General features: G+C 36.8%; 1 protein-coding gene across 1 annotated transcript in view; it reads left to right on the forward strand.

The window, feature by feature from the left end:
* The window catches only part of DNTT (DNA nucleotidylexotransferase), a 100,259-nt gene that overhangs the window by 50,362 nt on the left and 25,259 nt on the right, over positions 1 to 24,638 (forward strand). The window contains exons 8-10 of the mRNA XM_052800169.1: positions 12,401 to 12,503; positions 21,380 to 21,643; positions 23,090 to 23,173. Coding sequence (XP_052656129.1) covers positions 12,401 to 12,503; positions 21,380 to 21,643; positions 23,090 to 23,173 — 451 coding nt within the window. The remainder of the gene's footprint in view (positions 1 to 12,400; positions 12,504 to 21,379; positions 21,644 to 23,089; positions 23,174 to 24,638) is intronic.

The raw sequence follows: 24,638 nt of genomic DNA on the forward strand, positions 1-24,638 counted from the left end.
TTCGCCATTGATTGGCACTCAGCAAAATTTATGTATGCAGAAAGTTTCTATGATGTCATTTGAAATGCTTGATTGGAATGGAGTGTAATTTAAAGGATTTGCCAAGACAGCAAAAGCAAAACTTCAGCAATGTATTTCATGACTTTAAATAAAACTGTGACAGAATGGTATGGTACATTTCATAAGCTTTAAAAGCTTGAAATTATATGGACAGCTTCCAGGTACAGTTGCATTATTTACATGAAATTGAGACAGCGCTCTCAGTGATTCAAAGCTTAAGCATAGTTTTGTTTTGGTTGGTGGAACAGTGAATTTACTTCAAATATAGAATTCGGAGAGCCTAGAGCTGTTAGTAGCAAAAAGTCTTCTTGTGTGCAAGCCAAAGAGGCATAAATACTCAGCATCAGGGTATGATTGGTAACAGCCACATTCAGGCATTTATGTCACAGAAAGCTGGAAGACAATAATGCCATCTAGGCAGTACAACTATTATAATATATAGAGATAGCCATAGTTTCTAATTAAGAAGTAGGTGACTAAATTCTTACATGGCTATTATCCTATTTTGCTGTCTCAGTAGAAACCAGACTAGTGGAGGACTAGTTTTATAAACAGTTTTAATAGTGTGTAATAAATTAAGTTGAAATTTAATTTTGTAACTGTGTTTCACAGAATTTTTTTTGTTTTGTTTTTTTTTTAACAGCTCTGAGGTTGAGTTAAGGTTGAAGGGAATTAGTTTCAGTATGTGAGTAATAGGTGGTCCTCCTGAAGATAATACATACAAAAATAGGTCAGTCATTGTCTGTAATGCTTTTGTTTGTACAATAATGTTTTCTAGTCAATTATAACCATTTTCTGATTTATCTTTTCTTATTGCATTGAAGTAACATCCCATATCTGCTAAAGCAAAGCTTGAAAAAGACATCGGCATGACATGCAGTACCCAGGTGTCTTGTACTCTGAGAAACAGTGTTTAGGTTTCTTTGGGGTCATAAAAGACACACACAGTCAAGCATAGCATGACATACGCTTGGTCTTTCAAAGCGTGTTTAATGAGAGACTAGGTGAACGGCACACATTACTGTACTTTTTTTGAGGCAATGTAGTCACTGAGGGTGAAATTCGGTTTTAAGTAAGATTTAAGTGGTATTGCGCAGGTTTTGCACTGATTCTCCTCACTTCAGTGATTTTCACCCTCAGAGCATAACTCGCAGAAATATCCAGAGATGTGATCCCTTCTGCTGCAGCAGGTGACACTTTATCCTGACTTGATACAAGAAAGATCTTTTAAGTAATTCATTCTCTGCATTGTTAGGTGTTTCCCTAAAAGTCTCCTTGAACAGCAGCTACTGATGCTCCATAGCACTGATATCCTGCTGAATAAATGAGAAAACAAAAGTGCTTGTTTTGTGTATCCAATATTAAAGCTATATTCCCTTATGCCATATGAGTAAAGTTTCTGCTCCTAAAGGGAAAGGGATTTTTCCATTGCTACTTCATAGCAGAGTTGGATTAACTTCAAAAATAAAATAAATAGCTTCCACAGCTATGGAAAATGAGTTCTGCCCCTGGTGTATTAGAATTAGTGTTACACTGGGCAAGAAAAGTAGCATTTTAATGAAGTGTCCACCCTCAAGCACCTCTTCCAGAGAAGACACCTGTGAATCTTTGCCAAATACTTATGTAGTTCAGCTAGGTTTATGTTGAATTACTTGGCTGGGTGAAGAAGCTGCTATGTGCTATCTTTGGCAATTCAAACCTTTGTAGAAGCCTGATTTATAGCTGCCGAGGAGAACACTGGCTCAGTTTTCACTACGTTTTTGTTTCAGAGACAGTCTAATCTAAAATTATTTTATTCTTAAATCAGTGGAAAAGTAATTCTGCAGACAAAGCTACAACAGCAATTTTTTTTTTAACCACAAATTGCCTCAAAATGAGTCAGAGTATCTCTCATAACTGTATGTATCTTTTCAGTTAAATATATCATGAATTCAGTTTTAATTTTAATTGTCTTTCCTGGTGGCAGAATTTATTTCAGTTAATTTCATTTGATTATTGCTATTTCAGACATTAATCAGCATCCTATTAAACCATCTCACAGATATTAATTATGCCCCAAAATAGCCCTGTGATGTACAGTCAGGGAAGAATTAATCCTTGAGGGACAGGAATTCCAGAATTTCCTTTGATATGGAATATAAAATTTCAGTCAGTTTGGGTTTAGATTTCCAGAAATACTCAACTCTCGATTTTTATCAGCTTGTGCAAACCAAGTGCAGTAGGGTGACTGAAAGGCCGGGCACTAAAATCAGAGTCCAGCTACAAAATATCTGTGCAAGTATTTTCCCACACTGGCACTTCTCATCTCAACAGGTATTTTATAATACATTACCACCTATATGGTATTAGAAAGAGAAGAGAATTACTTTTGACACTGGCTGGGAACCACTAGTATCAAACTGCCTTCAAAGGCAGCTAGGATCTAATTCAAATAACAAACCAGGAGAGCAGAAATTATCCCAAGAAGCCAGATATTCCTATACCCTCATATCTGTCTTCCATAGAGCCCTGATCAGATCTTGCTTTATTGTTTTCCTCATTACTTCAGACATGTTTATTTTTGAAAAGCAGGGACTGACTGTGTATGTGGACTGTGTTGGGATTCATTCACTTGGGGTGAAATAACAAATGACACCTGCCATAGATACTTTCAGGGTAAGGTGGGGGGGATCCTTCTTGGTTGTTCATTTTTTAATAACCATGGGCAAAATTATGCTATAGGATTTGTAATTATCCATTGCATAAAATAACCTGATAACCTATACAGCTCGCTCTTCCTATTTACCACCCCAGTACTGCAATGGAAGGCTTCCGTGAGTTTTAATTCTGGAATGAGAGCGATCTATGATTCCAAAAGCTACAACCTTTGGGAAGCTTAGTATGTCCTCATGTGATAAATAGTATAGATGAGCCTTCTGACTATCTAATTTGATGAACTATAAAATGGTATCTTGCCTCTGGCATCCTCATCAATCTTATGTCTTTGTCGCTTTTAAGGTGGAGGTATAAAGATCATGCACCTAGAGAGCAAGTGAAGCTGCTGGTAGATTTTGGCATGTTTGAGTGCCCCTCGTTTATTCTGGCTGAACGTTCCCCCTTCCACTCTGCCTCCACTGACAAAGTAATCATTGCAGTGTGAGTCATGCTTGCAAACAGTCACTTTTTGCATTTTGCTGTCTCTGCTTTCTGTGTGTCAGTGTTTTTGGATTGTTAACTTTGGTTGAGATGCTTTTGCAGTTCAGTGAGCGTTTATTTTCTTGCTACCTATTCTATATGTGTGTGAACCACCATTGCATTGACACTGTTGAATCTAAATGTTGTTTTGAAAACATAGAGCTGACTTGAATATTAAGGAAAACTGCTGAGCTAAAGCTGACAGTGATTTGAAGAACAGCTTATGTGTGGTGTACAGGGCTTAGCTGGTCATTTATGATAGCAATGGACTGGTATAGTGTTATGCTGCTACTTAGGCTGTTAATACTCTTTACAGCATTGATCACAATATGTAATTGCAAGTTTCTGAGGAAATAACTTCAAATAAATGTTACAGCATTTTATTGTAATTTGGAAGACCCTTTCTGTCACAAAGATAATTTTCTAACTTTTTTTTAAGCTATCACCCAGTTCATGTTGCAAATGAAATGAGACTGTTGCAAACATTATCATTTCTGCCATTCAACAAAATCCTTCAGCATGAAATCACTGTTGCAGAAACCCTTGCGCAGATATGGTTCTGTTCATTTCCTTGGAAAGTGCCTTGTTCCTTCCTGTCAGTGTACTAATTACATACGTAGCAAAAGTCAATGTCCTTTTAAGTCAATAAAGCCACTTACACTAGGTCCAGATTTCAGACCTGAAAAAAAGGTCAGAAGAAAGCGTGTTGAAAGAATTGATTTCTGATTAAATTCTGAATTGAGTAAATTCACTCAGGCAAAATATTCTGAGAATTTTACTTATTGGTCTACTTTGCATTTATATTGTATTAATCTGCTAGTAACTTATACGTGAATATGGAACATTATGGAAAAAGGTTTTGAAAATCTGTAGTATTACAGCCATTCTTGGCTGAACGAAATCTGTGACTACTTTGCAATCAATGGGAGTTTTCTCCTCTGGCTGTTAAACAGTCCAGGATTTTACCTTCTATGTAATAGTGGTAGCACTGTCACATTCCAGTACTTCCAGCTTAAAGATTTTTTTTCTCTTTATAATGGGGTTTATACAAGAAAAAGCTGTAGTTCTTCATAGTTTGAGGGACAGTAACTCAGAATTATTTTAATATCTGGCTGTAAGAAATTGTCCATCTCTTGTTCAAGGTCTCAGCAAAGACTGCTTAATAAGCAAACCCCCAAGCATGCAGACTACCTGAGATTTGGAATAAAAATTTTTGTTCCTCTTCTGAGAATGCATATGCTGGTGGGACACAGGTAGCAGAGATACCTTAATCAGGACTACAGTTATTAAAGACAGCATTACCATGACAGTTCTATTTGGTCAAACTCGGCTGATGTCAAATAATAGTTCTATGTTGCCAGTACAGTGGGAGTTAAATTGGACCCAGCGTAGAGGATAGCTCCCTCAAGTAGGTATATGGCATCAACATCAGAATAGTCAGAGAGAAATCTTTGAACTATGTGTGCATGGGTGTGCATGTTTGATTATAGCTGTAATTATATATTTGACTATGCATGCACAGTGTGTCTACTAGAGTTTTCCGTCAGGAACATGCATTTTATGGTACTTATAAATTATTTGTTTGCTATATCTAAAACGAGTGATTCTGCTACTTGTCCAAGCTTTCTCTTTGCTGCTTAAACAAAAGTTCATTGTGCTATATCACAATTTGTCCATTCCTTTAGCTATGTGTAATCTTCTGCAACATTTAATCCCTTTTCCATTGCCGCACAATCATCACTTCAGCAATTGCATTTGGTCTTCCTAGATGTTTATGCATATTGCTCATCTATATTCAAGGGAATATTCAAATGGCCTCACATATTTTCAAATCACTTGGGGATATCTGTCTAGAAGCTGTCCTCCCTGCATTTCCCAAAAGAAGAATGCAGAGAAGATGATGCTGAATTTAACATGTAATGAATTCCCATATTTCTTTCCACAAATAAAGGACTTGTCATTTTTTTATATCGGCTTTCAGCATTTTAGCTAGTATCCAGTTTGCTATACAAATTAATTTCAGCTGGATTGCTTTTAATCTGAGCTCTTTGGAAGGAAGGGAGAGTTATATCCTCTGGTATTTTGTGCATACTCTCTACATGCTATCTAAGGTTTACTTTTACTGATTTTCCCTGCTTTCTGTATCAAAATACAACTATACAATAAAATGGTCAGGAAAGTGAGAGTTTAAAAATCTTACCAGTTTTGTGGTGAATATTGGTTGCATAGCAATTCCTGATGGCCTGATTTTTTTTGCTGTCTTTCCTGATAGCAATCATTCTCAGGAAGCTATTTCACAGCTATAGGTTTTTTCTTATTCAATGTAAAGGCTTCAAATTATATGCGTTAAAACATCCATTAACATTTTTAAAAACCATTTCAATCTGCCAAATCTGAATATTACTGTTATCATAAATGTACTGTTTTAGTAAATAAAACCCAGTTTCATCAGACTAACTCAGAATATTAGCCAATATCAAATGTTTAAAAGTTCATATGCCTTCCTCCACAATCAATATTATCCCACAATTTTAACAAAAATAAAAGGTTCAGTCAAATAGAAAGAAGCCTGAAATATCTATGCCAAATCTGTTTCTGTTCTCCATTATTTGTCCTAACTTCATTATGTTATATTTTGTGGCAGTCAAATGAGTGTATGATTTGAAGATTTATTATGTAATTAATTATATGCAATTAATTTGCTTCATTCCAAGAACCCCACATAAATTTATGCTTCTTTATTATTTAATATAGCTGATCAGATGTTGGAAATAAGAACATTAGTTGTTAGTCTTCCAGGTTCTTAAATATATATGCTTGGCTTCATGCAAGTGATTAATGCTGCCAATATGCGTGGCAGTGTTCTCATGTGCGAAGTTCAGTATGCGTGTGCAAACACTGAAGGATTTAGTACACATGCAGCCTCATTCAACACTTAGAATGCTATCATTATGCCAACAAGAATTTTGTCTGAATAAGGAATAGATAGGATTTGCTTAATAAATGGAGACTTGACTATGCTATGACTGTTACAAAATGAAAAAAACCAAAGTATTTGGAAATTTTCCATCTGTTTTTTGGGAAACAGAAATACAAGTTGGCCAGCTTGTCTCCAGAGCCAGTGGGCCAGTCATCTCTGATGATCTTTCTGAGCAGCTATTGAAAACCTTTTTCTTCTGAATATTAAGTGCCTTCTTCCCCAAAAAGAGTGCTCAAGTGCTCTTCCTAAGATGATGTTGAGAATCAATTGAATTACAGAATATGGCAGCTGTGAAGAAAGAGTATTTTAGACTGCCCTGGAAAGGCTGATACTAAAATGGATTCCTGGTCCAAAATTTCTAGCCAACAAAACAAAGTTCATTTTGCATTTCTAATCAGAAGTCAGGCAAATAATTTGTTATTTAGCCAACAAGGACAGATCCAAGGGAAATCATTCAACTGGAGAACTCTTTTCACACAGAAGTGAAGTCAGAGTTTTGCTTGAGAAGGATTTGTAACAACTATTATAATCCCACTTTGAATGAAGTGTGAACCTCTGAAAACAAGAAAATGCAGTCTCTAAAGCAAAACATCACAGTGACCAATTACTAAACAACCTAAATAACCCAAAGACTAATCTAGTACAGTGTTCGGGGTTTTAAAGTCAGAAGTCATTTTTATGATCATCTAGTGCTGCAGGTAGGCCATTCAGTTAATCACTTTAATGGTTTGAAGGACTTCACAGAAGACTTTTATCCAAGGATTTATCCTATTCGTTCTGGTGTATTCAACAGCAGGGTAACAGTTGGATTGTCAAATGAGAGAAAACTTAACATCTTTCAGAATATGATTCTAGGAACTTGAAAACTAATGGGTACATTTTAAAAAGCTGTTGGTGAAAAAGAATAAGTGAGGTACGCCCAATAAGAAAAAAAATCTAATACAGAGCCTGTAAAATCAAACCAGGAAAGAATTCCAGGGAAACAAAAAAAATACCTTGATCTGTGAATTCCTCCTTATCATTCTCATGGTCTCTGAATGCTAAGCAGACAAGAGTGAGAATGTCACTGCAGTGGAGCATAAAATATTTTTAAAAATAAATTATCCATATTGTGAAAAAAAGGAAGGAATCATGTTCTAGGGCAAAATTAAAGAGACCTGAAAGAAAACTGGAGATAGAGGAAGCCAGTGAAGAAAAACTACAGTACAGAAGCTTAGCTGGAAAATACAGGGCTGTGTGTATGTACTGTGAATAATGCCAGACTTGGATACATCTGACCATAGCTGAAGAAAGGGTCTGCTCTTGGAGAAGAGCCTTCACAATTGAAGGGAGCTGGTAGAGAAGATGGTGGTGAACAACTCTAGGACTTAGACTGCAACATTTCAAAGGAGAAATGCCTTTCCTTGGTTAGCAGGTAAAGCCAAGCATATTTTGGCAACACCGAAAAGTGAGTAATATTTCTATGCACAATACAATGTCAATAGTAAAGGTAGTAATAAATCATTTTTATGACAGATCCATCCAAAGGTGTTGTGCTGTCTGTGATTTTACTTTGATGCTTATATTTCCTAGAAATATGCCTGAGCAGGAGATGCAGTTACTCTTATAAATGCAGGCTGTTGATGTTCACTTTGTATTTCATGCACTTTGGGGGCTTGCAAGGTTAAGAAAAGCTTACGGTTTTACCTAATGCAAGCACACATGTGGAAATACAGTATCATCTTCTGTATCCACTTGAATTCTGTATAAGCACAAAGATTGCTAAATGGTTTTCAGGGGTTTGACACAACTCATCACTGCAAAAAAGTGATTTAAGCTCCTCCATTAGTGAAGTTTTGTGAGTGGTAGAGGAATGTCAGTCCATCTTTCCTCAACTAAAGTCACTTTATCAGAATTGTCATTGATATGGCTTAGCTGTTACGTAATATCCTGGGATTTCAAAATACTTTGCACACATACTACTCTAAAATGTCTAATCATGCAGACGTTGCGCTTGTAGATTAAGACAATATGATTATCTTTTGCCATACGTTCGTATGTGTAAGTTTTAGTCATAATGACAGTTATGTTTGATGACTTGGAATCTAGATTTTGTATTAAAACAATAACAGCAAAAAAGAAAATTCCAACAACCTTAAAGATAATAAATTGACTACTAAGAAATGCTTACCAGCTTTATACAAGTTTAGTCAGCCAAGAACTGAACACAGTTAATTAACGGTGCTCTGTCTTTTATAGTCTTCAGGCTTGAATAAATTATTCGGACAAAACTCAAACTGCAATTTCAGTTCTGCAAGGTGCTGGGTTTCTTATAGCTCCAGCCCAACAAGGATTCAGGTTTAGATTTAAAGAAAAGAAAAAGAAGATGTAAGCAGATCTGAATAGCAAATCCAAAACTTGAATCTATGTCCTTTCCTGTTCAAAGCCTCAGAAACCTAAACTCCCCAGTCATGGCCCTGATTGCTCTGCTCCTAGGGGCACCTACGCTTTTGCTTCATAACAGCCCCAGCATTTCCAGGTATAAGCAAATAATTTCCCAACTCCTGCTTATGCCCAGAGGGAATCAAAAAACTAGACAGATTATCACTCTCATTTCATAGGAGGCCTAGAAAACAGACAAGCTCTGAGCAACTCTCATACACATTAAGAGGATGTATATTATTTTTTCTAAAATGTCATTGCAGCTGTTTTTATATTTAAAATAGTACTCAAATTTTATATAAAAGCCTTGTGATTAGAGTACCATTAGGCCTGCCAGAATCAAATCCCTACATCTCCCACCATCCATTAGTGTGCTAAAATCACTAGCCTGGGTGGATTTATGCCACCCTGCAGTATAAAATGGGAGATTTGTAGATCCAGGGAGAGTGTGATATAGCGTACTGACTAGGATGCCCATTTAGAGAGGAGAATTCTCAAGACTCTGCTGCCTGCACCAAGCACTGGCTCTGTATTTTGTATTTCACAGTCAGTGGATGACAAATAACTTGGCTGTGAAAACATTAAACAGTGTTCTCCTTCCTGGCTGAGTGGTTTTAATCCAATAGCTAATAACAAGTAAGTAAATAACCTGTGGACACTGGCGTGGACCCAAAGGCTATCTCTGAACTCTGGTCCTGGAACTGTACCCCAGTGGAAGGCAGAAGGAGAGGAGACTGAAGAGATGCCTCCTGTGAAGCGGGAACGTTGCCAATATTCCTAACTGAGAAAAATAAGGCAATAAAAAGACAAGGAATCACTGCACCAATCACTGGGCTACCAAATGCAATACAAAACCAGGCACCAATAGCATCAATTTGGTGTTTGTTTTTCAAACAAAGTGTTTGTTTTCATTTTAAGTGAATGATGCTTAGTCAACCTGTGTAAGGAACCTGCTCTCTTGAATGTGAAGGGGTTTGAAAAAGACTGCAGCCTGCAGCGTTCCTCTTGGAAAACTTCAGGAACGAACAAGAGATTGAGGTTTCATCTCTGAGGCACTTAATCAGGTGATGAATTCTGGGTTTTCATATCCAGTTTGAAGACCGCATGTCTTGTACCATGGCGTTTAACTTGTATATGATCAAGTCCTGTATCATATCTAGTCTTTAGGTATACAGTTGGCTTTAGCTTCAGCGAACTGTTGATGTGCAGATAGAGTTAATTGTTTATAAACAAATACAGATATTTACATACTTCCTGAGCTGGGGACAGAGCACCTTGGTACTATCCCATCCTATGTGGCTTTTATGTAATTTTATGAATACCCATGGTTGTACATTTGTATGTATACACACATAAATATATAAATATATAGATGAAAAGCCCTACTCTGCTGAAATCAATGGCCACATTCCCTTCAGCTTCAATAGAATGATGGTCTGAATCTATGTGCACTTTACTGCATCTTTTTGCATGATTTACAAGCCATGAGCAATATATATTATACAGTTTTTTAATTTACTAGATTGTTTTTCTATTTTAAGGAAGATAATAAATTTTTCAAGGGTGAAATACGTTATTTGGTAAAGAGTACTAGTGGAAATTAGACTAAGTGTTCCAGTAACAGCCTCACAAATTCAGTCAGAAATTAATCCAATGTGAATTAGTTAGAAACTGAAATAACTCTGACAATAACAATGATTTTATATTGTGTGCTTTTATATGAGATTTAAATGCTAACTTCACAAATAAAAAGCGTTTCAGTAAATGCTCTCTGTCTTGGGAAATAGATGGCCAGTGAAACACCTTGGATTTCTTGGGATTTTATGGCTGGATTGATGCAGGATTTTGTAGATCTGTCAAGTACCAGAGGAAGAATCGGGAATCAGATCCCAATTCCATCAGCTTCTAATTTCTTCCTTTGATTTTTTTTTTTTTATATAATTTTAAGCAAGTTTTCTTTTGCCACTTTCTGCATCTCTAAGATAGGAATAGTAAATTCCTTCCCTTTCAAAAAACATTTTGAGACATGTAAGTAGAAAGTGCTATGTAAGAGCTTTGGATTATTATGGTAATTTAAGAGATAATGAATGTCATCCTACAAAATAACTCAGAAAGTGTTACATGGAATACTAAATGTTTTTTAACTTCTTGAGTTTGAATTGCTGTTCGGTTTCTAAGCCTAGGCTGATGCTTTGTTTGAAACTTCTTTTGAAATCATTTCCACCTGTTTAAGCAGTTTTGACTTTGCTGCAGACACGGCACAATAGTTGCATTATAGTGAGTTAGACTGCTTGTCAAATGTAAAACCTAGATTTTCATTTCCTTACATCTTGCTGCTAACGCTGTTCAACTATCCATCAGTTAGATGATTTCCTGTCATGCAAATGGGAGTTGACATGTCTGCCAATCAGTTCTGTTCCTACAAATTTCCAAGTTTAAGAAATCAAATTCTGTTTTATGCACTATTTTAAAAGAACAGACTATTTCATGAAATGCAAAAAAGCAAATCTTTTGTTTTGTACAGTTCCCATTTTCACTGCTTGTATAACAATTCACAAGTTCTCTGAATACTGGACACATTGTTGAACTGAAACACACCTCAGCTGTAACATTGTGTACCCTTGTGAACATCAGCAAGAAGAGACTCTTCCCCTGAACACAAGAAAAAGATTTGGAGTGTTACACTTAGGTGCCACTACTCCACATTTTGGGTGCTTACTCCGCCTCTTGCATACTGCACCTAGTTGCAGAAATATCTCCTCTGCTCCTTTCTCCTTAGGCTGGCCTGGTTACAGCCAATAAATAGATATGTATGCAGTCCCTGTTGCAGTATTTAGACCAAAATGAAAACCTTGTATTGGTTCTGCAATCCTCAGATGAATTGCACTCTAAGATAAATTTTCAGATGTTCTCAAACATTTTATAATTCTGAAGGGAAGCATTCCAACAGCACGCTTTTGCCTGTTTTCCAATGATAGCTACATCTTAGTCTGACTTAGGTTTAATGCATGTGGTAAGTGGATGAAAGGCAAGCTGAATGCTTAGACTTAAATGAAGAGAAACAAGAGGTTATGACACTGTTTTTCATTAAGAAGATTTACAATTAAATTTTGTGCATATTGATTTAGTTGTGAAATCCTTAGTGGATGTAATAAACAAGCTTTAGTCACATTAAGGCTGAACTGTTCTTGAAAAAAATCAAGCTCAATCTCTGCAAAAAGCATTGTTATATTTTAAAAGAGAAGAAATGTAAAATACTCAGGGATTTTATGTCTGCCATTAAAAGAAACAATAAAATTATTCTTAATCACAGTTTTGTTCGTTAAAGTGTCCATCAAAAGCTAAAGAAGAATATTTAAGCCTGCATTAGTCAGACTGGCAAGTTTATCTGCTGTTACTGCACTGGATTCATAATATGTACTATTGTATTTTGATTATGTTTTTTTATCCAAAGATGACTGAAACCTTTTCTGGGACTTAATGGGAAGACAGAGAGAGATTTAACATCAGCAAATGGATCTGCAGTATCTAGTTGAACAACAGAGAAAATACATCAAAAAGCTTAAGTTATTGCTTAACAAAGAACACTGACAGTCCCGATAAAAGAAATAGAAGATTCCATTTTGATTATGTTTCAAGAAACATTGCTATCACTTTATGCTGCAAACTTTTTTTATAATGCAGCAAAAATATTCTCTTCAAAAGTAGTGTGAAATTCAACAGGAACTTAACTCTTTTAACCTTCTTGTTATTTATTGCTTCCAGGGGTAAGAAGATTGGACATGATATAGATTTTTTGATCACCAATCCAGGACCAAAAGAAGATGATGAACTTCTGCATAAAGTTGTTGACTTATGGAAAAAGCAGGTATGAACTCAGTAACATTTGGCCAAAAAAGACATATTCTAACGGTACTGAATTAAGCCTATGTATTGCTTAAAGAACGTTGACTCCTTTTTACACGACTGCAATATTTTAAAATTGGATATTGGTCTATTTGGTTATTAATAATGATGATGTAGGTGCATCCTCCAGCTCTGAATGCTAAAGTTGAAGGTTATATCAGAAGTACTCTACACACATTCTGTTATATCTTACCCTAAGAATATGCAGCTAGTCAGAGGTAAGACATTGAGCTAGGTGGAGTTTTGATTGGCACAGCAAAAGTGTTCTTATACTTTGAAACAAAACTGTATTTGCTTGATTTCTCCTTGAGATGGGAGTAGGTTCTCCCAAGGGAAACTACTTCAGGGAGCTCCAGCTTTAAGTGTAGTGGATTTGGGTGACCTCATGGCGTGAGGTGAGCAAGTCTGAAAGCTTAGGTACCAAAAGCCTGGAATTCTGGCTTCCTTTCAGCCCATAGATTAGCATTTTTCCTGGCTTCCATTGGAATATTGTCAAAATTGACATAATCTTCCATGATGTCTGGGTTTGGAAGAATGCACACATTTCACAGAGGAATTTTTCATGTAAGGGTTTTGGGTTTTTTTCTATTCAGTTTTCTTCAGTTTCAAGCAGCTTTACAGTTGGAAGAGTCTGAATTATAACAGGTGCAGGTACCTCAAAATATTCCTAGGTCAGAAATATAGTATGTTGGGAGTAGTAAGCTTTTGTTTCTTCTTCTACCTTTCTAGCCAGCTAAGATATTTTTCAACATTTGCTACCTGTACTGTTCAAAGGAATTGAGGACATTTCAACAAGTAAAAGGCCAATTCTCTGTCTGAGGTGAATCACCAAATGCCCCACTGCTAAGTCAAGTCAGTTTTCAGTGCAGATAGCCTGGAGACGATGCTTTTGAATTGATTCTTGAACTATATACTTTAATTAATGTATAATGGGTTAACATGTGAAAGATTAAAAACATCCAACTGGACAAAGCTTATCTGATTGTATAAAGTTAACTGTTTTGAGGTGGTCAAAACTTTTCAGTTGGCTTTAATGGAAGGGCTTCAGAATTTTTTTCCTGGTAAAATACAACCTTAGCTGAATTCCTTTTCCTTCAGTTGGCTTTTGGTCTTTGAAAAGTTAACAGATTATTATTAATATTTAGATTTCTGTGATTTCCATCCTAATTCTGTATGGAAAATGTATGTATTGAAGTAGATTGCTAGCTGGTATAATTTATCATACTCCAATGAAAAGCAATGAAGCTGTGGCAATTAATGAGTGCTGAGGAGCTACTCTATTTTTATCTTTTTATTATTTATGTAAAGTTTCTTTCTCAATCATTCTACTCCCTTTATTCTGGAAAAGTTGCATTTCTTCTTGGAAGCTGTCCTGTTACCTTCTTAAGCAGACTGGAACCACTAGGAAGCCATGTGTGTGTCCTCCAAAAATCATGTTTATTATCACACAGCAGAAAGGAAAAGCAATGACAGGCTGAGGCTAGAGCCTGCCCCAAGTGCAGCCTTTCATTCCTTCTCCCATTCCATCACACTCCACTTACATTAATGAGAACAATGGCTGTAATCTGAGAAGTCTGGCAACTGCTGAAGCTTTTCAGGTCATTCTGAGCTGCTTTCATTAAATGGAATTGAAAGGGAAGAAATAGAAAATAAATTGTTCTTGCTGATTTTTTTTTTTAAGGATAAAATTTGGCAGAAGTGAGTACAGGGAGAGTATGGGAGGTCAAGGGTGGCCAAGGGTTTGATGAAAAGATTAGGATTCCTCTAGGAATCCCAGCATGGAGAAAATGTCAGAAGGGGAGACTCACAATGGCTGTAGAAACCAAACCCAAAGAAGCTGGGGATTGTTTAAAGCTATGGACAAATATTTTCTGTGTTCTATTTGTCCTCCAGAATTTTTATGGCTTGTTCTACTAGCTATACTGCCTCTCTACTGTGGCAGTTGTAATAGACAGGCTTTTACTGGTACTACTAAAAAATAAGCTGCCAGCAAAATCAAAATGCAAAAAAGGAGAGGAATTACACTCCTCTTGCCTTTTTATTACCTTTGATTTCTAAGGGGGAGGGGAGGACACAAAACCCCCCCAAACCTAAAGCACTTTTATACTTTTTGACAGTCCATCTGTCGTCTGCTTCACAGCTTTCCACTTTTGTGCTATTGCTTCAAAGCTCAAATTCACCAAAGAACATCAATGAGGTCACGATGTTGACATCCTTTCAGCAGCTCTCGGTGAAGGATTCTGCAATGTTTAAATTCTAAACTATGGACCTCAGCCTTATTTAAATAGTTTAAAGGGGCCTTTTTCTTAGCTGAAAAGTTTAACGTAACAAGATCCTTCCATTGAAAGATGTTGAAAACTTAAGTGGTTAAATCAACACCATCATGCTCTTTGATGCAGCTGCAATGCAGGTTATGGTTTTAATGGTTCCAAAAAGCTTCATAAAGAAAGTAAGAAATTACTTCTGTGCGTTAGAGCTTGGTAGTCCATGGCCAAATAGGCTGAGCCATCTGTGTCGATGCAGCTTCATTCACATACTGGGTAAAGACATTCTCATTATTTGCTTAAAACCTATATAGCTATATTTAGCACAGTTACATATGTATTTTCAACAAAGGAAGAGATACCGTTACTACAGACATTCCTGCACTCTTCATTTTTTCCCTTTGTATTCATGTAAGTATAATGTTGCGTTTTTCTTTTGACTTTTAGGAAAATGAGGAATGTAGATGCCTGCCTGTACTTACTTATTTTAGTATATTAGTGGTCTGGTTTACAATCTATTATTCACCCTTGCTGAAGTGAACAGGTCAGGAAGGGAAAGCCTTGATGTCCCATTAAGGTGGATGGTGAGGAGCAAGTAACCAGTCTCACTTTTTCATTGCTGGAAATATTTTTTTGTAAACAGGGTTCACAGGACAGCGGCACATTCATTATTGAGTGACAGCTGGATTTTAGCAGCAACAAAACCTGTTTCTAAGATACAGAAATGGTTAAAAGGCCAGAACAAAGAGCTTATTTTTTTCAGATGAACGCTCTGCCCATAAGGATGCAGAGCTCCTTTGTGAACAGATATTGTCTCACCTTTTGACTCAATGCATTATGAATTTTTGTTGCATTCTGGCTCTGCTTCAGCAGGAGCTGAGGACGTTCTTACCTAAAATAGACTATTGCATGGTGGTTAGAGCACTGGACATGAGAGAACTTGGCTTAAATCGCTTTAGGCAGAGGATGGGGCTGAATCTGATTGTCCTGCTTATGAGGTTATTGCATAAAGTGGGCAGAAGCGTTCCATTTCCTGCTATGTTTCACGTGAAGATCCAGGCAGCAGTGACATTTCTTATGACATCTGATCCTTCTGGTGTGTATTGTATATCTGTATGTAGGTAATTATGTATGTATATGTCCCTATCTATCTATCAGTTTATCTTGCTCACCACTGCAAATGCTCATGGCACAGAGAGAGAGAAACATCTTCATTCCCGGACTCCGGTGCTGGTCTGTCCATTGCTGTTAAAACCAGGCTGTTCAGGACATGCCCAGAATTAGACCATTCTGATGTACAGGGAACTTCAAGATGAAAAAGGGGCCAAGGCAGCTGCATGGTTATGCAGCAGCTGTGAAGCTTTGTATTGCTGATCAAACCTTTGATGCCATTTGCTAATGATTCCTCACCCTAACAGGTCTGACTGCTCCCAGGCATAAGTTCCTTGAGCTGTTCCACTTTATAGAATTCCATGTGCCTCACCTAGGTATTGATTTTTCTCAACTAACATACCTAGATCCTATTTTGGATTAGCTATAGGTATTTCACTGAAAAAAATCCAGTTTCACTTTATTAAACGATCTCAGAAGGAAATTAAGAGCAACAACATATATACATTTCAGAAAAACATACTGGTTTACATCTTCAGGTGGTATGAAATGGTCCTACTTAGCTTTAACAGAATTAATCCAGCTACCAACAATTGAATAATGACAGCTTGTAGCATTAAAAATAGGATAGGATTTCATTTAATTAAAAATGACAAAGAATGCTAATGACCATATTTGGATTGATTTTTCAGCTGTTGATTTCATATTTTTCTAGAAATTCACACTTTTCCTCAGTTTGATCATGGATTTACTCCAATATCAATGCTATTGATGTGCCAGCACTCAGTCTATTTAAGTAAAAGTGTATAATCATTCTTAAAAGGGAAAATTGTTGCGGGTATTAACATAACTGCCCTAAAAACATACATTTGGTTTTGATGATGTTGTAAATTTGAGAAATGAAAATGCCCACATTTTAAAACAATTGTGTAAACAAAGTCTACAGCGCTTTATGGTGTATAGATCAAGCTGAAATTTGCAAAGAACTGCAGATTCCCTGACACAGAGTAATGAGAAGGCTGCTGTTTTGCACCTAGCAGTAGCCAGAGCTTCACACAATCTTCATAGCTGACTGCCCTTTCAGGCAATACTTTTCCAAAATGCACAGAAGTGCCATTTCAGCTTTACTTTATGGGGTGATGGTGACGTCCAGTGCCTAATCAAATTAGGTTAATTGGAAACATTATCCCAATGGATATGACCTAGGCTTTGGCTCCTATTTAAGGGTGATATCCTGACTTTGAATCAGGTTTCAATTGCTTGTTGAACTCAGCACTTGTGTAATTGTTGCCTAATTGCATTTTTTTAAAGTTGAAGTAGATATTTACAGTGGTCTACATACTCTCATGCTCTTCCTATTAGCTTTAGAGATTGCCCAGCCAACAAACTATGAAAAAACACTACAGAGTAACCCAGAGAGAGGTAGTCCTAAAACATCTTCCTTGTCACACTTGCTAACCGTGGCCATCTGCAAATACTTTAAATGTATTCAGGTAGAAGACACGGCCTAGTCAGCAAGGGAAAACAGCAGTAGGAAGGCTCCAATACTGATTTGTTGTAACTTCTTCATGATTGCTTGATGTTAAATCTCAGGGATCCCAAGGAGTGTTCCCTTGAAGTTCCTAAGTATGAAAATAGGATGAGGGAAACAAAAAAGAGAAGAGATCCATCTTTAAACGCTGTGGTTTAACAGGCAGAATTTGTACTCTTCAAGCAGCTGAGAGATCTTAAAGGGAGGACCTTTAGTAAGTGTGGTATCCAGGATGACTTTAGGTCAAGAGAATTTCTTCATTTTTAATATGGGCAATGCAGCAAAACCTGACATGTCAAATTTACTCTGTTTCATTTACTACTATATATTCCTGTAATGAGTAGCAAGCTGGAAAAAATGACTGAAAACTAAGTAAAGTTGATGCAGAAGAGATCATCTGTAAGGTGATAACACAGCTAAGCATTAGAATGAAAATATTGATGAAGCAGCAATTACAATGTATGACTAAAAGTTAAAAATTAACGTCTTAAAAGGCCTGAGCATTTTATGTCAAGGCCATTTTATCTATTACAGACACACAGGTAATAAATAATCATATTTCCTCAAGAGCTTACAGGCTAAAAATCCAAGTATGGGGTACTGGTGGCCATGTGTGACTGTCCCCAGATCTCACTGAGACAAAACGCTCTCTAGGTGCTTGTCTGCTTGCCCCTAGAGAGAGAAACCACTGCAGGGTGTGATATCTTGCTGGATTCCTCAAGTGATCAGAAACAAAACTCCTTCTAAGACTTCCTATCTACAGTAGGAATGCCATTCCTTTTGTAGTCCACCTAAAGATGGGATTTGATTCCTGATTTCTTGCACCAAAACTGAGGAGATTTCAACTTCACTTGAACAAAGAGGACACAAACACTTATATAGACTGTGGCAAATGTGCAAAATTGGTGATCTGAGCACACCATCTACAAACACCATACAGGTACTGTAAAAGTAGTTACTTGGAACTGTAAAATAAGACTTTACCAAAACTTAATCTAGTTAGGATTCTGCCTAGGGACATAAATTATTTAGATTCATTCTAGGATATGCTCTTGTAATGCCTCAAATCTCAAAGAGCAAAAAGGAGAATGAAGCAAAAGATGAGAAAGTGCTGATGAAGTAGCTAGAAGATTTTTATAGAGAATGGAAAGAATGTCAGTGCTTAATCAAAGCTTGAAGTCATCAATTAATGGTCAATGATCAATGAGATTAAAAGCTTTTTTTAGCATTAAGAGCAACAAAATTAACCTGAAGGCAGGCACAGTTTCATCAAAAAGAGAGAGATAATAAGCAGTTATGGTTAACATTCAACAGCTCTTTTGAGTCTATATTTGGAAATAGCAGGCATCAGTGCCTTGTGACGTTGGGGTAAAATTAAGAAAAAATTACTATCTGTTTTAAAGATGGATGCGAGAGAATACCTGCTAAAATTAAGCATTTTCAAATCAGCAGACTTGGAAACTAGTAATCTAAGAGAAAGAGCTACATAAGGAGTTTTCTCATATTAGTTTATAATAAATCTTCAAAATCAGGAAAAAGATCTAAAGAAGTGAAAGAACATCAATGCAAGTCAAAGAGTTATCATTAAAAAGGTTGGCCCAGTGATCCATAAAACAGCCTGTGACTGATTCCCAGTAAAATAATGGGATTGTTAATTTGGAACTATCATCAACAAAAACCTGGAGGCTGAAAATATAATAATACCTATCAGTGTCTCTTCATGGAAATCATAACTTGTTAAGTGTTTTTGTTATGCTTTTTTTGGCCAGAATTATAGCTCTGAGCAATAAAAGTAATTTATTGTTGTAAAGTATTCTCTAAGGTATTCAACATATTATCATGTAAAGTTACCACACTTGCACTATATAAAAGAAATAATCAAAACCTGGTGTTTAATATGGAGATATTCTTCCAAAAATCAGTTCATTGTCCCCTGTGTTCATAAGAGATCTGACCTGGAGACCATTGTAGTTAACCATCGACAGCCATCAAATAAAACCACTTCTATACATGCTTAGTTCAGTATTGCAATTTAAAAAAAAACAAACGCAAAACTAATATGATTCTTTACCATATATTAAGGGATGTGTTAACTAAAAGTCAGGAGGCATTCTTGATCGTGGTTTTTTTATGGTGAGACTAGTATAAGAATTCCTAGTCCAGAGGAGGGAGAATGTGTAAACATTCGAGGCACTTGAAAAGGAGAGACAAAAAATTGATTCAAGGACCTAAAGAAATCCTGATGATGGAAATTTTAAGAAACTGAGTCTATTCATCTCATCAGTGAGAAATATGAGAAGTGGGTTTGATCGATGTGTAGGTTTAAAGAAATGTAAAAGGAGATATGAAAAGACATGTGACAGTTGTAGGCTTGTTGATCTTGAAGATGAAAACTAATGAGCTTATTTAGTCAGAACATGAAGTTAGTAAGTTCAGCTTAGTGGTTTTCCTTCTAGTAATAACAATTAAACACCTGATAGTCTATGAAGAAAGTGGTTTATGCACTATTGTTGCTAACCTTTGTAACAAAGTTAAATTTCTTTTGCAAAGGCAATTCTCAGAAGTCTCTACTTTCTGTGAAATCAGGAGCTCAGATGAGGCAGTCACAGTGGTCTTCTATATTTTATAACTCTATAAAAGCTAAATTAAGGGTGAGTGTACGAGGATTTAGGCACACATCTAAGTGTCTTTGTCATGTGGAACCACTCTCAGAAAGCGGAATCTTTTTGCCAGCTGAGCCCTTCTGCTAGACATGGCTTCAGTGACACTGAGCATTGTCGTATTATTATGTATCAAGCTCCATTTCTATTCTGAAGACTCAAGGATGAGTGAAGGAAGCGGTGTGATGGAAAGTATCTGCTTTATTTCTTTGCTATTGTGTATTTGATTGTGTATTCTTTAAAAAGGATGTGCTGGGCAGCAGAGAGAGGGAGGCTGCTCCTTGTCTTGTCCCAGGTGCTGTGCTTCGGGTGATGAGAGGTTTTCTGGCCGGTGAGGTGAGATTGCGCTTTACCTGAGGGCAGCTGAACTTGCAGAGCTCTAAGAAGCTTTGGGAGTGCAGGGTAAATCTGAGATGTCCAGGAAATCGGTAGCCTTGGAAGCTGCCTAGAAATGCAAAGAACAGGCACAGAGACAGGCCGGAGGAATGACAGAAAGATGCTTTTCCTAAGGGCCTAGAAGGGATAGTGCAGAGTTTGCTGCAACCCCAGGAGCCATTGAAAGGTTGCTGGCTACAGAGCAAGGCTGGAAGAAAGCACGACCTCTTTCCACCCAACCCTTCCTACCGTGCTGGATTAGAAGGAATTAATTTACAATGCTCCATTACTTCCATTTTTCTTACTCTGAATGTTCTTTATTATAAAAAGAAAATCTTGTTTTTATTTTAATAAAACCTGGTTCTTGAGGATCTACATTTTTTTGGGGCACTCCCTTCAAACAGAAGGCATGGGCAGGGCCCTTCCATCTCTCTGGAGACTCCAGACCTTGTCACAAGGAAATCTCACACAACAGACAGTCCAAATGGTCTGTTTGGCATCTGTCAGCAAGACTGTGCTCCGGACTAATCTGTTTTTCTAGATGTCTGCCATGTGGGAAAGCATCAATCCCTACTCAGAAGTTTCTGTTGACATAACTATAAAAGGCTTAGGAGGAAAGGATGGAGGGGAAGAATTGCAAATATTGTCTCCTTAGTACAGGGCAGGACATAGTCACTATCAGATGACTACCACTGCACATTTCCCTCAAAGGGTCTGCTAATATTTTTCAAAAAGCCACAGCTGTTTCATGTCTCTGCTTAGCCCAGATTTGGCCCGGCACAGTTCTGTGTTTACTGAAACTGCATTTTCCATGAATTTTTAAGACAACTGCCTAGAAACTCTGGAATTACAGTAAAACCAGTCCAGCAATTCAATGTGAGCAATGTCTTCTCTTTAGGGCTTACTTCTATATTGTGATATCATTGAATCAACATTTGTAAAGGAACAGCTACCAAGCAGAAAAGTTGATGCCATGGATCATTTTCAGAAGTGTTTTGCAATTTTAAAATTGTATCAGCCAAGAGTAGACAACAGCAGTTACAACGTGTCAAAAAAATTTGATATGGCAGAAGTCAAAGACTGGAAGGCAATCCGTGTGGATCTGGTCATAACTCCCTTTGAGCAATATGCGTATGCTCTTTTAGGCTGGACAGGCTCCAGGGTAAGTAACCACAACAGCCTGTGTTTTCTCAGCATTTCTAACCTATTTTTGCTGTTACAGGACCATTCAGAGTTCATGGATTTTTAAAAAATGTTCATTCTCTCCACATGTCACATTTCATGCTGTCATCAACCTGTGATCATAGGCTGGAGCTGATGAACTCATCACTGACATTTATGGATATCTCTCTAGAAGAGTTAACAGCTATTTTCCTTGAAGCTTAGTGTTTAGGTTCATGGACCGAAGAGCTAGATTTTCAGTCACTTGTGTTGTCTTTTTACATCATGCTAGTGTTAACAAGCAATTTAAATGGTTACTGAGTAGAGAGATGATTTGGAAAGTGTCACAGAATTTTACAGGAAATTAAACATTTGAGGAAGAGATGTTCTGAATTGGAACTTAATTTGTTTTGTAGGAAATTGAAAACAATTTTACATGGGTTTTTTTGGATTAGATAAAATGTTTTGTTTCAGTTGTATTTTGAGTGTTTTAAATTGTAAAATATTGGAAAATTTTAGAATTTACACATTAGTTTTGAACTAGAATAAAATATGTTTTGTTTGATATTTTACTAATTGAAGAAAACTTGATAGCTACTTTCACAATAGACACTGTAGTCAGTGGGTATAATATAAAATAGTACAGTATTTTCAAAATAAAAAATTCTATCTAAACGCAAACTCAAAACTCAAATGATTAGTCTCTCTCCAAACAGAATTATTTTTTAATCTGTTCTACATGCTTGCCTTCTGATGTTCATTTTCTTAGGAAGTGATTACATGGTATAATGGAGAGCTGCTGAGCCTGCTCTGAACACTCTTTTTGATGTGCTAGAAGCAGTACAGGTGCATTGCCAGTCTGTTCTACTCAGGTTAATTGGAAGCAGGATGTTATAGACTAGGCAAAATGTTGCAATTGATGTGTTCTCCTGCTGAGCTGATGAGTTACTTCAGTCACTTTTCTTTTTTGAGATAATAAAATGTATTTATTTGGACCCTGGATAAGTTCTGCAGACTTTGGGGTCCTTCTTATCCTGGAAGTGTTTGGCTACTTAAAAGCCCTTCTCTCAACTCCATAGGTGGGTGTCTACACTAAAAATGCACTTTGTGAGGCCCTTTGGTTGAGAAGGCAATGACTCCATCTTTCTCTGCCTCACTCAGCTCCTACTCCCTGTTGAGATAATTCACCTACAGACTGTGGGAGCCCATCATAGGCTTACTTTGTCGTACAGTGCCCAACTATTCTCGGACTAACCAACGGAAATGATGGACCATTGCCTATCAAAATATTGTCCTTTCAGATGATCAATTTTTTTCAGGCTGTAGTCTTTTAATAGAGGTAATTTTTACATGTTAGTTTATTATTTGGTTTGGTGTTGGAACTCTTATACAAAGGATAACAATTTTGGTTTGTCAGAATTGCTGGTATTTGCTATATCTTTTACAGCAATTTGGACGTGATTTGCGGAGGTATGCTACTCACGAAAGGAAGATGATATTGGATAACCATTCCTTATATGACAGGAGAAAGGTACTGTTTATTCTCAGAAATAAAGCTATTGTGTTTTTATTTCTGAATCTACATTTTCAGTTTATTTTTGATATTCAAGTATATAGAATATTTTAGCTTGATTCTCTATCTATTGTGTGGTAAAACAGTCCCACCTTCACAAGATTTAGTTTCACTGACAGAACCTGATTAAATCTGAACAACTAAGTCTGGAAATCTTTTTTGGCATTGCTGAGGTAATTTCTGAAATTTAACAAGAAACATACATTAGACAATGGTGTTTGGAAGGAACCGTGCAACCTTCACAAAACTGAGAACACCTCATCTGCAAGTATTTGAAAAAAGTCTTTTATTGTCCTGTTTCAGAAGGAAAGGTCATTTCTCTGTCCCAGGCACAATTTCAACAGGGATTGTGCTGACATTTCGAAGGAAGAAGGGATATTGAGTGGTATAGGCTCAGCTAGAAGGCCTGAGGAAGTTTTTGTAGGGTATGATACTAAGTGGAGATCAGGGATCATCCTGCTTTTAAAGCCCTGCATTCAGAAATCTATGTGGAGTTCTGTTTAGTCAGGCTTGCCAGTCTTGGTAGTAATTGGTAGTATTTCTGGTCTAAATGCTCTTGGCTGCAGTTATACTGATCTCTGCATTTATCTGGCTTAATGTCTGTATTTGTATTAGGCCATTTTAATAATAAGCAAAAATCAATATTGAAGATGTTTATTGATGTCATTATAGGGGAAGGCAAAAGTACCATGTCAAGATTTTACATTAATCTTTCCTATATATTCGTTATAGAACGGAGACTGCTTTTAGCATATCTACTTACATGCAGCATTGTCTCATTGTTTGTTTGTGAGATGCAGCAGTGATCTAAGCCCTCACTCCATTTCAGCTGTCTCCATATGTGCTTGTCAGGCTCAGATGCTATAGCATCCTCAGTTCATATAGAAACCTGGGGAAATGATCAGACTAATGATCCATTTAGTCAAATATCCTGTCTCCAACAATTGTCAATACTAGATGCTTCAGAACAAAATATAAAATCGCATAATAGATAAATATGCTATCAGACATCTAAGGGGGAAAGTTTCTTCATTAACTCAGGGATGACGTCAGTGTCTTTCTGCCTGTTTTTTATATCTTGAAAGCATTCAAAACATAAACTCTTTGCCTCAACATAATATAGCAAATGTTATTATCTGCAAGTTAATATGTGCTCTGTTAAATAGCTTTTTGGGTGTAACAGATAACTGCACTAGGGAAATACAAAGAATTTAAGAAATGCCAGTGTTATTTTTTGTGTGTAGCAAAATTTGCCTGCCTGGTGTACAAGGTTCTATCATTATATCTGCTGCTTTTACCCGGAACACTGAGGTGTTCAGTGATGCAAAATGGACACTGTTCATTCACAAACAGCATCAATCAGTATTATTTTTTCTTTATTGTGTTTAGGCTTTACGTACCATTCAAAACCTTCTGGGAAAGA

This window comes from Harpia harpyja, chromosome 10 (genome assembly GCF_026419915.1).
Source record: "Harpia harpyja isolate bHarHar1 chromosome 10, bHarHar1 primary haplotype, whole genome shotgun sequence".
NCBI classification, from domain to species: Eukaryota; Metazoa; Chordata; class Aves; order Accipitriformes; family Accipitridae; genus Harpia; species Harpia harpyja.